This window comes from Astatotilapia calliptera, chromosome 17, assembly GCF_900246225.1.
Source record: "Astatotilapia calliptera chromosome 17, fAstCal1.2, whole genome shotgun sequence".
Taxonomy (NCBI): Eukaryota; Metazoa; Chordata; class Actinopteri; order Cichliformes; family Cichlidae; genus Astatotilapia; species Astatotilapia calliptera.
Window position 1 is genome coordinate 801,781 of NC_039318.1, and position 15,720 is coordinate 817,500.

Consider the following 15,720-nt stretch of genomic DNA (forward strand, 5'->3'; position numbering starts at 1 on the left):
GTCAATCACATCTTTCTATCAGGGCGATATGTGACATTCCCAAACGTATGCAGGCAGCGTGGGGCTCTGGACAATGTTCTGCTGCGATCACACTTTGAAATGTACCATCTTCCTAAACACCTTTATGGCAGTAGCCTCTTCCAACGTGAGGATATGCTCTACCTCACCGCAAGGAAATCAGAAATGGTTTCACAATCGAGACAAAGATTTCAGTGTCTTCACTTGGCCTCACAAGTCCCTAAATGTTAATGAAATTGAGCATCTGTGGGATGTACTGCAGAAACACGACCAATTCATTACGGGGGCAGGACAAAACAGGCTGTGGAAGAGAGCCAGGGAATAATAATACCTGATGAATAAACACAGAGAGTGAGAAAACTGGATGAAGAAGAAGCACTCCCCAGCAGTCTAGGCAAACTGTGATGTAACTAAGGGAGGATTCAGGGTCACCTGGTCCAGCCCTAACTATATGCTTTAGCAAAAAGGAAAGTTTGAAGCCTAATCTTGAAAGTAGAGATAGTGTCTGTCTCCTGAATCCAAACTGGAAGCTGGTTCCACAGAAGAGGGGCCTGAAAACTGAAGGCTCTGCCTCCCATTCTACTTTTAAATACTCTAGGAACAACAAGTAGGCCTGCAGAGCGAGAGCGAAGTGCTCTAATAGGGTGATATGGTACTACAAGGTCATTAAGATAAGATGGGGCCTGATTATTTAAGACCTTGGGGGAGTTTTTCCTTCCTACTGTTGCCAAACTGCTTGCTCATAGGGGGTCATATGATTGTCGAGTTTTCTCTGTATGTGTTGTTTTAAGGTCTACTTTACAATATAAAGCACCCTGAGGTGAATGTTGGGTTCTATATAATTAAAATTGAACTGACTTGAGCAGAGAGGCAATGAGGAGAGGTCAGTATGGGAGACACTGGCTCCTTTAATCCTCTAATCTGGGCAGCTGAGCTGTGTGCTCCTTGTTCCTGCATATGTTTGATCAGGTTCCCGTCTTCTCCCTAAGTGCACATCCCTGTTTGTTAGTTTAACGCGTGTTTCTAAGTTGGCAGTAGATGTGTGTGCCTGTGTGCTTGGCCTCCTCTGTGTGTCAGCCCCCTGATGGACCTGTCCAGGGTGTAGCTTGGATAGGCCGCAGCCCCTCGGTGACACATAACTGGATAAAGTAAGCGGTTAGAAAATAGATGGAAACTCGTGGCTTATGATTACAGTGCAGGAGAGTCATAGAGTCAGCTGGAGTCATCTGATTTTCCTGTGTGATCTTTGACACTGAAAGCCTTGTGGCACAACGTGCTGTTGTTCTCTTGACATTTCGAGTCTTTTCAAGATTTATCTACTTACTATGAAACTGGACATGACATATTTAAAGCTTCTCTTTTTAAAACCCCAAGAAATGAAAACCAACTTTATTCTCATGACTGAAAAAGCATTAAAAATAAGAACAGACAGTAGAAACAAAAGCAATGACGGCGTGCTAACCACAAGTACAGGGATGATTCGGGCAGGAGTCTTTAGCACACATTTTTCAGGATTTGTTTGGCAGTATTTCATGTTTTCCACAAACATGTCATGATGTCCAGCTTGTGTCTTCAGAATGAAACATTTTGCATCCAGAGAGAAGATTCTACACGCTGAGCTGGAAGCATTTGCAAAAAGCAGCTATGCGCACTCTTTCTGTCCAAGTGCTTATTGTGTTCTTCTGTGTCCGTGTTTATTTAGATGCAGAGGTTATGAGCCTGAGAGGATTCTGACATCAGCAAAAGGGCGAAACAACAAACATTACATCTCCGAATTCCTCGCGGAGTCTCTGCTTTTTCTGCCCTGTCTCTGTCTTTACGTGGATGCTCTCATCGCGCCTTCTTGGAAACGAAAGTTGCGCCACTGCCTCTGAGGCAGCATCAGGTGTATGAATTAGCATCAGGCCGACAAAGAATAGTAGGAGGGGACTTGGACACGCACAGCAGTCCTGCCTCATGAGGTGGAATAATCTCCACAGGATTCATCTGAGTCATTCTGCAGAGTTGTAGGATGCATGTTCAGACTTGTGACATAGAACTGGAAGAGATTACAAAATACAACCGAAAATTACAGCATCTGCCGAATAACCCAAATAAAACCACGCGTGCTTCCTACCAGGAACAGACACCAGCAGCAATAAAGTGTGTGAAGGAAATATTCACGTGTGGAAAACGTGTTAGTGCCGCTTCGATAGCCTGACTCACCAGCGAAGCGGAGAGTCTGAAGATTCCCGCATCTCCTTCTATCTGCTTCACACACGCGGGCTGAGGCGGTGATAAGGTGAAGAGGAGGGTTTGACTGCTTGAGAAATTCATGCAAACGTGAGGCATTTTCCTGCGCGTGCACGTGGTGGATTATGATAGATGGAGTTGTGGGTGATGGTGTTAGTGCTGGTTACTTGTTAGCTCACAGCTGTGCGTTAAGTTCACGGTGACACTTTTATCTTTGAAGTACTGATAGCAGATGTTTAACATAAAGGTGTCTGGTGTTCAGCTTCTAGGACCTTTAAAGCTGAGGGCTCTGTTCTTCGTCACATCCAGCAGCATCTTTTATACAAGGACATGAGAACTGGGGCTCAAATACAAGCGAGCGCTTCTTGTGATTTTCGTTGATAAAGGATTAGCAGTGGGATGGGTTTGTGCACCATATCAACGCTGGATTTCCCGGGTTTAGCATATTATACCCTCCCAGCACCTTTCTGAAAATTGCCCACCAGGAATAGAGGCAGTGAACTCCGCCTTCTCAGTATTTAAACCCACAATATCACCCGGAGCTCAGAGAACCGGAGAACTTGATCTTGACCAACACGTTTGGATTCGTGGGAACTAAATCTTCCCTCTGAGCTCTAATTGCCTAAAAGGTGAGACTAGTCTTTGCTTCTTTTAAGTAAAATAAAAACAAATATAAAACAGCAGGCAGGACTTTATGGATTTTGCCGTTTTGGGACATTTTTTCAGCATAATGTAAAGTTCTCAGTTTGACTGGTGCTATGAGTAGACGTTCACACTGTCGTGCTTTTTAAAATATATGTTGGTTTTATTAGCAGCAGATTGACCCATTATTTACTTTCCCCCTAAAGGTTCCATCTGCAGTCTCCAATCCGCCCATCTTGGACACATTATCACACTTTTTATTTATTTATTTATTTATTTTTCCTCCCACTCCTGGGATTTAACCTTCACCCAGTCCGTCACTTCGCCCCCTCCTACCCAGAAAGAGGGTGTAAAGTTGGAGTCGGCCCGGAGATGCGGTTCTTTTTCCCGCTGACTGTGTATTGCATCAGCCTGCTTTCCCTCCAGCAGGCTTTGCCGGCTGAGGAGAGACCGGGCACGAACAGGTAGGACACACCGCTGCGCTGCTGCTGTATTAGTGCTACTTTAGTGCCTACAGAGCAACTCTGCTGTCTGAGAGGAGCGAAGAAGGCAGCTGGAGCCGCTGAAATCTTGCTGTTCATAGCTGCACTGCATCGGGCAGAAACATCAGCGTCGTTAACGCGTTTCAATGGACTGTGACGTCGTCACTTTCCCGTCGTCGTTTAGTTCAAACACTTCTCACTGTTTTTATTCGCGTCATATTCTCGCTGGGAACGTTTTTCTAACAGAGATAAATAACGTGCTCTAAAGTTCACAATAAAGACACGCTGATATTTACTCTTCTGTGAGTCTGACGCACACTGCGAAACTTGAATCACGAGGGTTGGTGTGTGTAAACGCGTGTCAGCCTGACAGTAGATAGTGGACACTTGAAGGCTGTGGCTTTATCTTTGCTGCTCCACATCCACACGGAGTGTATCTCGGTCAAAGCCCACAGAAATCCACAGAGCTGCGTGAGTTCAGTGTTTTTAGAAGGCGAAATGATCTTTGCAGTTATGAAGGAGATGATGAGAAATTACACCTGAGCTGTAGGTGACCTTTGACCTACATTTAACCCTGCCACGGAAACATGACTAAAGTGAGTTAACTGCGCCTCAGCTTGTTTTCTATAAACAATTCAGATGTTTCTAAAGCCCCAAACGTCGCCTTAGTCCCAGCTCTTCTTGCCTTACGTCTCGGTGTCACATGATGAACCACTGACATATGGGCTTTTGTTTGCTTTGGTCTCCCTGACATCAAGCAGGGAAAATGTCATTTCCAAAGGTGGGAAAACCAGTTTGTCATTCTGAATAGCCCAGTCGTAGACACCATCACGGGTCATTGTAAAGGATATTGTGAGGGGATGAATGGCACCTGTACTTTTCCACTCTTTTGGTGTCAGAGCAGGATCTCATTAGACACGAGGCAGCAAACAGACGTCCACCCGGTCAGAGGCAGGGAGCTCGTCACAGTGGCAGTAAGTGTGCCGGGTTGCATAGTTGAGGATGAGGTACAGTGAAGGGCGACCTCTTCTGGTTGGGTGTGGAGCCGTAACTCTGTGCCAGCGCTGATTCTGCAGTTTTAAAGCGAGCGCCGTGGAAGAAGCTGCTGTTTCCCATGATGTGAAAACGCACTTGAATCTAACCCAGTGTAAGAGGATCCGAGGGTGGAACTTTCCTCCAGGTGGGAAAGCGCTCCTGTGGCCGTCTCTGTCATCTGGACAAACGGCTGCTGCTGAAACCCAGAGAAGGGGGGGCAGCTCTGTTTGCACCTGGCCGGCTCCCCCATCAGTCCTCTGCTCCATTACAAATGTTCAAGGCTGCAGTTCCAGCTCCGTGTAGTTAATTAAACATTGTTTTATTGCCTTAAAAAAGCTGATAACAAAACAAGAACAGTCACATTTCCTCATGACTTCTGTCTTTTAGACTATCTCAGATAAATGGACTCCCGAGTGTCTGCAGCTGAGCACTGCAGGTACTGTGGAGGAGGTCTGAGCTGTTGTTGACCACTTACAGAGACGTGCAGGTGAAAGGAAAGAGTCTGGGCTCTATCGTGCTGTAGACCTCGACTGCGACACCCTCCTAACGCATCCTGTTCGGTTCCTGTCACCAGCTGACAGCATGATAACAGCAGACACCACCACTTCACATGTTTTTGTCTGTTGGACTCTTGAGCTCAGATGTCTGTCATTCCTTCCACGTCCTGTGTTTGTGTCCATATTGTCTCCCTGTGTCCTGATATGGACACAGAGAGATGTAACAATGCCAAGCAGGCGCTTTCCAAACGAGGAGAAATTGTTTGTTAAGCATAAGACGGCAACACATACCCCTCATTATCATTTTACATAACATCTTTTTTGTAGCTGAAAATAGTCTGCAGCCAGACAAGTTAAACATGGCTTTAGGAGTGAAGCGGCTTTAGGTCCAGATTCTGGAAGTGGGAAGCAGCTCATTGCTTGCAGACTGAAGACTCTGAAGCTGGTTTGCGGTCAGGCTTTTGTTCGATGGCCCCGGCTTTGTCTGGATCAGCCTGTGTGCATAAGTTGGGCTGCAAGTTTGTCTGAACATTTCAGGGCCGAATTGTCGCGTTTTCACCGAGCACCAACATGACTATCAGAGAAAAACACCTCACAGAGCATGGCCGGAGCCTTTCTGCTGTTTCTTGGTTTGGGGTCCAGACATTTGATGTTTCGATTCTGAGCATCTCTTTAAACCACCTTTATTCCTCTGGGATGATTTCAAATTTAGCGCCTCAACCCAGGCTTCTTCTTATGCGTCTACTTTGATTTGCAGCCTGTTGTAAACACTGAACTTGCTCAGGGCTGGTGTGGAGTATGTGTAGAGTACAAGCACATCAAGGTAAATCTGCACAAGCACAGGCTGAAGTTGAGAAGGCTGCCGGCAGGAATTCCGCTGTGGATTAATGTCTAAGACCTAAATTCCAACGTTCGCATCCTTAAAGAGCAGGTTTCTGCTCACACAGAGAGCCGCTGCACATGAATGCACTGTACGTCATGTAAGAGTAGAAGACATGCATGTAAGAGGATCAGTGTGTGGTTTAAGTTCCTCAAAAGGCATTTGGAAAATAAAAGCAGCTTCTGAGGGGAAGAGAAACCACCCTTTTGTCTTGTCTACATCCATCAGAATTATGTGGTTTGTGAACTATAACTTGGCATCTGTCAGTTCATGTAATTCACCAGCTGGAGTTTATTCAGAGGCCAAAAAGGCTTGAACAATAGAAATTACAGCCCAGGGTTAGAAAGCTGGAAGTGCCCAGCTCGTTTCATTGAGACAGAGATTTCTGTCAGCTTTCGCTCCTCATCCTCGGATGGCTGATTCCCTTTGAAACATCTGTAAACGTGTACGTTTGAAACGTAGTGGGTTTAAATCTGAAGTGTTGGGATTACTGCGGGCCAATCTTAGGAAGGCTCAGGGTTGGGTTTATGTTTCGTTTCCCCTCCATGAGACCTGTGGCTGGAATTTAAGATTAGACTATGACTTGCAGGGAGGCCAAATCTGCTCAGAGACTTCAGCCCAGATTTGACTTCCTAAAACAACTAATACAGCTCGTCGTCATTAATAGAGAAGAAAAGGAAACACGGCTGATCTACAGGTACTGGCTTCACCTTTAATCTAACTGTTAGGTCCTATGAAATCATCAGCCAAATGTGTCTGAAAGCCATAAACTTGGGATATTGCAACACATCAGAAATCAGAAGCCCGGACGTCTTTGATTTCCTGCCAAACACAAAGGTCTCCTTCACTGTATGACTGGTTAGACTGCAGGGAGGTCAGGCATTGTTCCAGCTGCAGGTGATGTTGGCCCAACCAAAATGCAGCGCTTGTTCCCCGGCACATATTTATTTTTCAAGACCATTAACTAAGTGCACCAGGTGCTCCGATGGTTTGCTCGGGAATCGGAGGCACTGCTGTCATTGATCACAAGGCTTTTCCTACACTGCGGTGCGTTGCTCCATAATCCCCTTTACCTCATTAATGCGCACAATAAACAGAGCTGGATTACTGACCAGGAAAAGCAAGGGGGGGTTGCCATGGGGTACCAGATGCTTTTCTTAGATGTGAGGCAGTTATTATTGCCTACATCACTGCAGCACCTTAACGTTGCACATGGCAGCTGCATGAGTGTATTTTTCAGCCCCAGTCAGAAAAGATTGATGTTCTTATGCTAAACTTTTGACCTCCTGGATCCAGGATACAAACAGAAAGAGTCATGAGCACCACAGATTACAGCTGCTATAGACTCGCATCAGTCACATCCATTATCACTGCTGTGAAAACCAGCCTGAAACAATGAAAATGCTGTGGGTTACAGTAAGTATCCGTATGGAAATATACAAACTATACATCCTGTCATTGGGTTGTGTAAATGCGTTTATGAGATCTGTTGTGGGGCCACCGCTGCAGCTATGCAAATAAGCTTTAAGCGTTCACCGTGCAGACCATGTGGGTGTAACTTGATGATGTGGCACTGTGGCAGACTGCGGCCTGTCCTGGAAATAGTGCTTTCCTCCGTCTGCGGCCTACCATTATGCAACTATTTATTCAGCCATCGCCACTGTTGGATAGCAGGTCCTCTAAAGGCGACCGGCTCTGCCAACAGTGAGCCAGCAGCTGCACTTAGCGTCTCTGGGAGGAGTCTCAAACCAACCACAGGCTGTGAAGTCTTGGAGAACTCAGCAGGGAGTGTTCATGAGAAGATAACACGAGTTAGCGTTTCACATGTGGAAGACACGTTTTATAATTAAAATGGTGAAACATTTTTCCATCTTTGCTTCGAAAGGCGAACACGAAAGATGGATTCATTCTAATCCTAAATGTAAACCTCTGGCAAAGATTCCACCTTTTTTAGTTCATCCAGGCACAACATGATGTTAAGCCCAGTGTCACAGCAAAATATTTATCCTGGCAACTTTGGGAAATGAAAACTGTGGCTTTAACAGATGTAGCTGACACTGTGACGCCAGATATTCTTCACCAAACAGCGATCTTATCCCAAACCTTACTGGTGCCAAAGCAAAACCAAGCAGTGAGAAACACCAGTATTTCACAACAGGCTGTAAAACCAAAGAGAAATCACTTTGATAGTCACACAGAGGGGCAGTCCAGCAGGTAACGGGTACAGAAAGGCACCTACATCCTTTATTTGTACAAGCACCGCGTCGTGTGTGGACCAACATAGCTATTCCACAGTCTGAAATGTGACCGAGCAGTCATTGTTTCTTTTTACTTCTCTCGGGATTTTGAGTCACACCGTGCTACGCAAACATGGCGCTAACAGGTCAGCGAAGGAGCCACTGTTTTTGTCAAACAAAGAACAGATGGCGAGTCGGCCACTGCTGTTTGCTGAAAATGTCTGAGCCAGTGGTCCGCCACACTGCACACCTTAACACATCATTTAGTGTCATGTGTATTCTCACGAGCCTGTTTGTACAGATGGACCAATCACACAAGAGGTGCTGTCCATCTTGCCAATAGTTTCTGAGAAAGTGTGTGATTTTTTACATTTTACATGTTGGATGGGGTGATCCTTTACAACTTTCATGTTTGTAGCTTAACTTGGCCTGTGAAGGATATAGATGCTGAAGGATGCTCTGTGCGGTGTTCAGAAGCTAGCATAAAATGTTTATTTACCAAATTGCACCTATAATTAGATGTCCGCAGAATTAGCATTGCCCTCGATCGTGCTAACAGTCGTGGCAGTGATTGGCACAGTTGATATTTTTGGAATTTTCTGGACAAACAGAAACTCCTGACGGCTTAGCTAGTTCTAGTTAGCACAAATTAGCATGCTAGCTGCAAAACTGTCTCGTGAACTCGTCACAATTCTACCTGCTGAGAATATAACACATTAACTTCTAGCTTACACTTTTAGTTATGTGTAGCTGCTAGTATTGCTCTATGTTCTCATGCTATCTTGAGTTGTTTCACGTTTCTGGTGCACTTTCAGTATGAATCCCTCTCACTCCTGTAGAACAGCTTTTCACCCGACATCTCTTTTCTCCTCAGGTTGGATGTTCTCAACAAACTCATTGGCCAGAAAGAGGATAACGCTCCCGCTGCAGAAAGCCAGACTATCAGCACGGTCCCATCTTCACCCTTGAGCCGATCCCCAAACCGGCTGCCTGGATTCATGAAGCAGCGACTGGCATCAGGAGCAAGGACAGCCTCCCCGGCCTTGGCGTGGGTGCGGTCCACCGAGGCTTTGCAGGTTGAGCGACGGGCACCGAGAGCTCGTCGCCATGCCCACTCACGAGGGGGTCACCACAACCATCACCATGCCAAACTGATGCGGGTGGGTTGCGTCCTGGGGACCTGTCAAGTGCAGAACCTCAGCCATAGGCTCTATCAGCTTATTGGCCAAACTGGCAGAGAAGACTCTTCTCCCATTAATCCCAGGAGCCCCCACAGCTTTGGATGACTTCGATAAAACCTCCAAATAGCCACAGCAAGTCTATCTATTGCTCCATTTATTTATTGTTTCTTAATGTATTATTGATAGTTATTGCATTAGAGTTTGATGTAGTACACAACTTTTATTATACCCGCCTTAGATGACTGTTGCTTCTAATTTTTGTGCACAATATATGGATTTAAAACTTTAAATCAGGACTGATTGAATCTTCTTTCAAGCCCCTGAACTGATTTCTCCCACCATCATGAGAAAGTTTGGCTTTGAGGGTTAGTGATGTCTTTCTGAATCTCCCTCTGGAACGTTCAAAAGAAGCCAAGAGATCTCAGGCTGATGTTTAAATCCTGTTAATATAAGAATGAAGGCTTGTCTTCAACACCATCCAGCGGCCTGGTCCTATCTGCCCACTGACCTCCGCAGGAGTGGTTATCCTGCCGCTCACTGATCAAACACTTAAGCCATTAATGTGGATTTGAAGCTGCAGCGTGAGCTGGATTCCTGTCAGAACCAATGTATTCCTAGAGAACTCGTCGGCGACTCAGTGAACCCTTTTACCTCTTTTCTGTGGCCCCCTTTGTCTTAATTTTGGACTCACATGCAATTTCAGATTGAACACTGACACCCCTGGAGCAGGTCGCAAGTTTCCAGTTGCCTCAGAACTGCGAACTCATCATTCAGCAAGACTTTACCACAGAGAGAGGAGAGGGTCAGCTTCTGTTGCTTTGGATGGAATGCAAACAAACGGACTCCCCTAAGTATCGCTTTCAATTTTGAGCTGCACTGGCTGGTTGGCTATCACAGCACAGTGAACGTTGGAGTCATGGATCAGTCCTCTGTCTGGACTGACAGCCGTTTAATAAACCTAAAGGTTCAGTCACAATGTGAGGGGTGGGAGGGGGCTGGGGGGCTTTCCAAGTCTCCCGCTGTCTGCGGCGCTAAAGTGAAATACGCAAACGTGCAGATATTAAAGGCTTGGCAAATGGTAAAAATGAGCCCATGTTCCCATAGTTACAGTGTTGTCGAGTAGTTGTAACGGAGCGATGTGGACTCTTGGTCTGGACGAAGATGTTCCTGTTGATGTTTCTCAGTAGCTCAATAGTCGCTTTCAGTTCTAGATCGATCTCATGAAACCAAAAACACATTTGACCTTCTTTACGTGCCTTTGGACGTCTTATGGACCAACTGAAGGACTTTTGTGAAAACTGCTGAGTGTGCACATGAGTGCATTTCTTCCTAAATGTTTTCCTCTGTGTTTCATTAAAGTGGAGGCTGTACAAGCCTGCAATCTGCTCATGAGCCAAGTCTTCGATGCCAACTGTGTGAAGTCTTTTTTAGGAAGACTGAATAAGAAAAGTTCAGCTGCATGTTACAGTTGGTAAAACACCCTTAATGTTGATGTGTAATGGGCTAAATGGGTTTAAATTAGTCCTGAGATGATGGCCAAAGGCTTTACGACTACATTGCTGTTTTGTAATGAGGGACCAGAGCAACCAAAATGTTAGGTGTAGCAGTGCCCAGTTTCAAATATGTACACGAAATAGCAAAAACCCAAGTCCTAACATTTCCTCTCACTCTATTTATATTCACGTCCGAAGTGGTGGGCAGACGATGGACTGAAAATAACCGAAGTTTCCTCATCAAGAGTCCTAGAATTGGGTTAAACCTTACAAAAACTGTAAAACATATATTTAATTTCTCTATTCCAAGTCTTTACTATATGTTTGGCTACTCTTTATGTCTTTTTAAAGGATACAGGCCACTGAGCGATATCTGGTTATTACTGACGTTAGTTTAAAATCACCAAATACCTGATAGTACTTGACAAATCGACTTTACAGTGTGCGCTTCTTTTATAGCCTGATGTCTTTCTCCTTTTTTACATGTTTGCATTTAGTCTCTTTTTTTGCTAATCCTGCCTGTAATTGTGGGGGCTGTGAGGTCACAGGTCACAATAATCAGAGGTCTTAACCTGTTCAAAGGCTTGTTGAGGTGCAACTCTCTGCTGTAATGGAGCTAATCAGTGTCTCGTGACCGATCATTAAAAGGCTTTTCAAACGCTAAAACAACCTGGTTGATTTCTGTACTTTCCAGAATGTCTCTCTCTCTCTCTCACACACACACACACACACACACACACACACACACACACACACACACACACACACACACACACACACGATACATGTGTGTGTTTGCACTGCTAGCCTACCAGGAAACGTATCTCCTGTGTTTGATCTGCTCTGGATCGCTGTGCTCCTGCTGCCTGTATTTTAACGTCTTTTGTTTAAACGCAGTGTGTTCTTGTGACATCAGACATTGCTTCATGTGGGGCTGTATGAGCAAACTGTCCACGACCGCCGATACGTCCGCACAGAGCAAGCATCCAGAGCCAATCAGGCAGGTTAACAGTGTTTCTGTTACAAACAGGCACATCTGGTTTGTTTGCTTGTTTTCCATCTGAGAGACACCCGATCTTCTTTAGATCACAGGAAGCACTTTAAAGCATGTCTGTCCAACGTTTGTCACAACTTGAATTTTGCTCCCTGTAACAGACTTATGAAAAGCCCTGATGTACTTGTGTAAATGTGGCTGTCTGCGAATGTGTTTGAAGATGTCAGTGCCTTCCACGTGGCTTCACCGTGAGCATCACGGGCACCTGTGAATATTTAGATAATCAACCAAAGTATTTAAAAAAGTCATGTATTTAAGTTATCTTTGTATGTTTATGTCTGTGTATCACCAAAGTTGTTCCACTGCTGCTTAAACATGGTAGGAAAAGAAGTCTGAACTGTAGTAAAGTCTTATTGTTACTGTTTTTATTGACTTTTGAAATAAAAGGTGTTCTGTGGAGTGAGTTACAGTATGATCTCTGTGTGTGTGCACGTCTCAAACATGTGAAGACATACGTGATGGTCAAGTCAGGCTGTGAAAGTGCCTCTCCAAAATCCCAATTAGGTTAACGAAGTCCACAGCACATATCCACTTTGTGTCGTCGTCCACTCTCCGGATGTTGCAATGGCCTCGACTGGCTGTTCTGACTCATCTGCCCTAACTGAAGTCAATCATTATGGGGGGACAGTCCTTGAGAAATCAGGATATGATCTGATAGCAGCCTGAAGTCGTATGACTGCACAGAGTTAATGAGTCACAAACGGCGGAGGCTGGTCAACAGAACACCAGCTATTGGTTCATTCGGTGCCCAGCTGAGTGGAGGACAGAAAACAGGCAATGAAAGCCTCAGAGCAGCACTTTGACACAAAGATTGGAGGCAGCATGCACAAGCATCTCTGGTTTGCTCTCGGAGACAGCGTCCTGAGTTTAGCAATAATTCTTAAATGGAAAAAACGAGAGCGGCCCAGAGACTTGATGTGAGCATTAAAAGTCAAAGATCGGTCAAAAACCACCCAGAATTGGACACAACTGTCGTGCTTTGACTTCTGGCAGGTAATCCTACCTCAGAGAATGCTGCCACTGATTCTAGTCCCCTGTAATGGATGGATGATGGATGAAAGGAAGTAACCCTGATCATGTTTGAGGAAAAAGTAGAAAAAGTCTCTTTATTGTTATCAGTCTACAGAGGAGACTGTAGAAACCATGTTATCATGTTATGGTTATGTAGCATCAGATCAGATCTGGGGTTCATCCTGCTGGGAGGCTTCAGCAGCCCAGCACACTTCAGCTGGATAAAGGAAAGTGAATGGGTGGCCCTTTATCATGCTGACTGGCTGTAGTTCAGGAGGAGAGGAGGTCATCTACTGTTTGGAAGGCTGGTGGTTCAATTCCTGGCTGCTCCAGCCTGCATACTTGGGTAAGATAGTAACCCTGAGTTGCTCTCTGACAGACTCGTGAATGGTGCATGTTGTATAAAGATGTTTGAGTGCTCTGGCAGAGTAGAAAACCAGTCCATTTGTATGTGTTGTGAGCTCTTCATCTTAATGGTAATGTGCTAACGCTCAAGTTTCCCAAACTGAGGGGACAGCGGGGTCAACACTGGTGCATTTATAAGGCCGTTCAAATTAGAAATACATATTTCTTCTTCCACCATCTGACCCGGGCCTTTCTACGTGGAGGTGTGTCCTCCTGCATGCGCTCTTTCTGGGTACCGCAGCTTCCTTACAGTCCACAGACCTGCAGTCAGTGTGTAAATTGGCCATAGGTGTGAATGGTTGTCTCTGGCTACGTCCACACTGATGCGCTTTCGTTTGAAAACACATCGTTTTCTCTGCGTCTTGGCCTCCCGTCCACACTGAGACGCAGCGTTTTTGCTCAAGGAAATCGCAGCGTTTTCAAAACGCTCTCCAAGCGGATACATTTGAAGACGCCGTTTTCGCGTCGCAGTGTGGATAGCGAACCCGGAGCCTTTCTAAAACGATGACGAACGTTAGTCATGTGATGCAGTCATGTGACCAATTAAACACAGATAGCAGAGGGCATTATACAGCAGCTGTTTTGTTTGACAGCCCTGTTAAAGATTAATATCAGTCTGTACGTGCTCCAGAGAGCTTTTCTTCAAATGCTTTTGCAACGTTGTACCTTTGTGTTACTCGCAGCAACAACTCCAGCTCATTGTTAGTTTCTACGTTTCCATTTAAAGAACTCGCTGCTTTTCCTCGACATTCTGCCGCCACGTTTCAAAAGCCGGAAAGTAAATAAGCGGCAGACAGAAATGAGGCAGGCTGAATCTTCTTGCGCTTCACGCATGCGCAGGACTAGATGAAGCGTTTTCAGCCGCTTCAATGTGGACGCACAACTCAGTGAAAACGACTGAAAGCGCTGGTGTGGACGCGGCCTCTGTGTTGGCCCTGTAGAGTGCCTAACCTCTGGCCTTCCTGCGAGCCTGACTTTGATTGGCTGAAGAAAATGGATGGATGGATACTTCTTCTCCATGTTTATATTTCCTTCTGTTATCACTTTGCTTCAAAGTTTTATCACCATGTAAAAATCAAATAGCACAGAAGTGCACCAGCGTGAGTTATGTCACATCATTGCCTGCAGCTGATGTGTCAGCCAGCAGAAACTGTTTCACAGAAAACTTGTGTCATTATTTTAGGAACAGCATAAGACTTTACATGATCTGTGTAGTAAAAGTAAAGCACGTTGAATCCACACTGTAAAGAACCCGCAGTGTTGTTCAGGTCAAGTGACTGGAGATAGTTGACTTATTGCAGTGATTTTAAATAAGTGGAAACTCAGGAAGCCGGATCTGGTTCGTGTTACTTAATGGAAAAAGGCAAGACAATATTTTACACTTGGCAGAACACAGGTGCCGTCACATTTTCCATCAGTGGAACGCAGCCCCACAGTCACAGAATATGAACACTGTGGGACTAGCAGCACAGAGTGAGAAGACACAGCAAATAATGGAAACATTTTAATTGAAGTGGAGATTATTTTATCTGCTTTTATCTGATCTGACAAAAGTCATCACAGTGCCCAAGAATCTTGTTTTGTCTGACCAACAACCCACCATGACTACAATGTAACCATGTAAAATGTTCATGTTTAAGTAAACTGAATATTATTATTATTGTTACATCAAACTTGTCACATAATCAGATTTTCTGTTGTGTCCAGACACTGAGGTGACGTAGGAACGTCCTTGTCTTTGAAAAGCCTGTTTGCACGCCGATCAGAAAGGCTGGTCATACTGATCATACTGTAAATGAGTAATGAATCTGTCTCAGATCACTGGACATAATTAATATTTAATGGATTGCCTACATGAAATTACAGCGAGCCATTTTCAGCATTCATCACTCATGTGGCACATTGTGTGCACTATTGTCAGGTTACACCATGTAAACTAATTTACAGGGGGAAAAGCCTTGTCTGAATGTTTTAGAAAAATGAACACAAAAAACAAACTAATGACTACATACAGATTCCACAGAGTTCCCTTCAGGATCAGCACAAGCCGGCTCTAAAGAAGTCACAGTGCCCATTCACAGTAGGACCGCTCATGGATCTCAAACTGGCAGCAGAGCACTCAAACCAGTCTCATCAACACTGAAGAGCTGAGCCCTGGAAACAGAAAGTGGCGTCTCAGTTTGGCCATAAATGAAGAGAAACTGGACAGAGGAGGACAGGAAAACAGTGCCATGGACAGACAAACACCAGTTTGAGGTTTTCGAGTCACGAGGAACAAATGAAAAGATGGTGTAGCAATCCTAGCAAATATGTTTCCAGATGTTTGGGGTGTTTGGTGGTAAAAGTGGGATTTGGACAGATTCAAAAGGATCTCGACTGATGAAGGCTATCGCTTCATCTTCTCACTGGTGGTCTCTGCTTGTCTGGTGTTCAGCACAGTCACTCCGTCGAGGTGTTGTGGGAATAGTCTGTCAATACTGTATTCAAGAAAAGCCCATCAAGTCATTCTTACTCATTTCAGGTTGTCATGGAAGGATGGATGGAGATGTCTCC

The 15,720-nt window shown here is 45.0% G+C and overlaps 1 protein-coding gene across 1 annotated transcript; it reads left to right on the forward strand.

Annotated features, from left to right (window-relative positions):
• Positions 1-1,510: 1,510 nt before the first annotated feature.
• On the forward strand, positions 1,511-11,442 carry adm2a (adrenomedullin 2a). The gene is made up of 3 exons (XM_026147503.1): positions 1,511-2,879; positions 3,099-3,356; positions 8,898-11,442. Exons 2-3 carry the CDS (start codon positions 3,265-3,267, stop codon positions 9,307-9,309), a joined length of 504 nt encoding a protein of 167 aa, XP_026003288.1. The 5' UTR covers positions 1,511-2,879; positions 3,099-3,264; the 3' UTR covers positions 9,310-11,442.
• Positions 11,443-15,720: the final 4,278 nt, after the last annotated feature.

Coding starts and splice junctions, on each gene's coding strand:
- adm2a (XM_026147503.1), top strand. CDS start 3,265: ATGCGGTTCTTTTTCCCGCTGACTGTGTATTGCATCAGCCTGCTTTCC. Junction 3,357..8,897: donor GAGAGACCGGGCACGAACAG/GTAGGACACACC, acceptor TTTTCTCCTCAG/GTTGGATGTTCTCAACAAAC.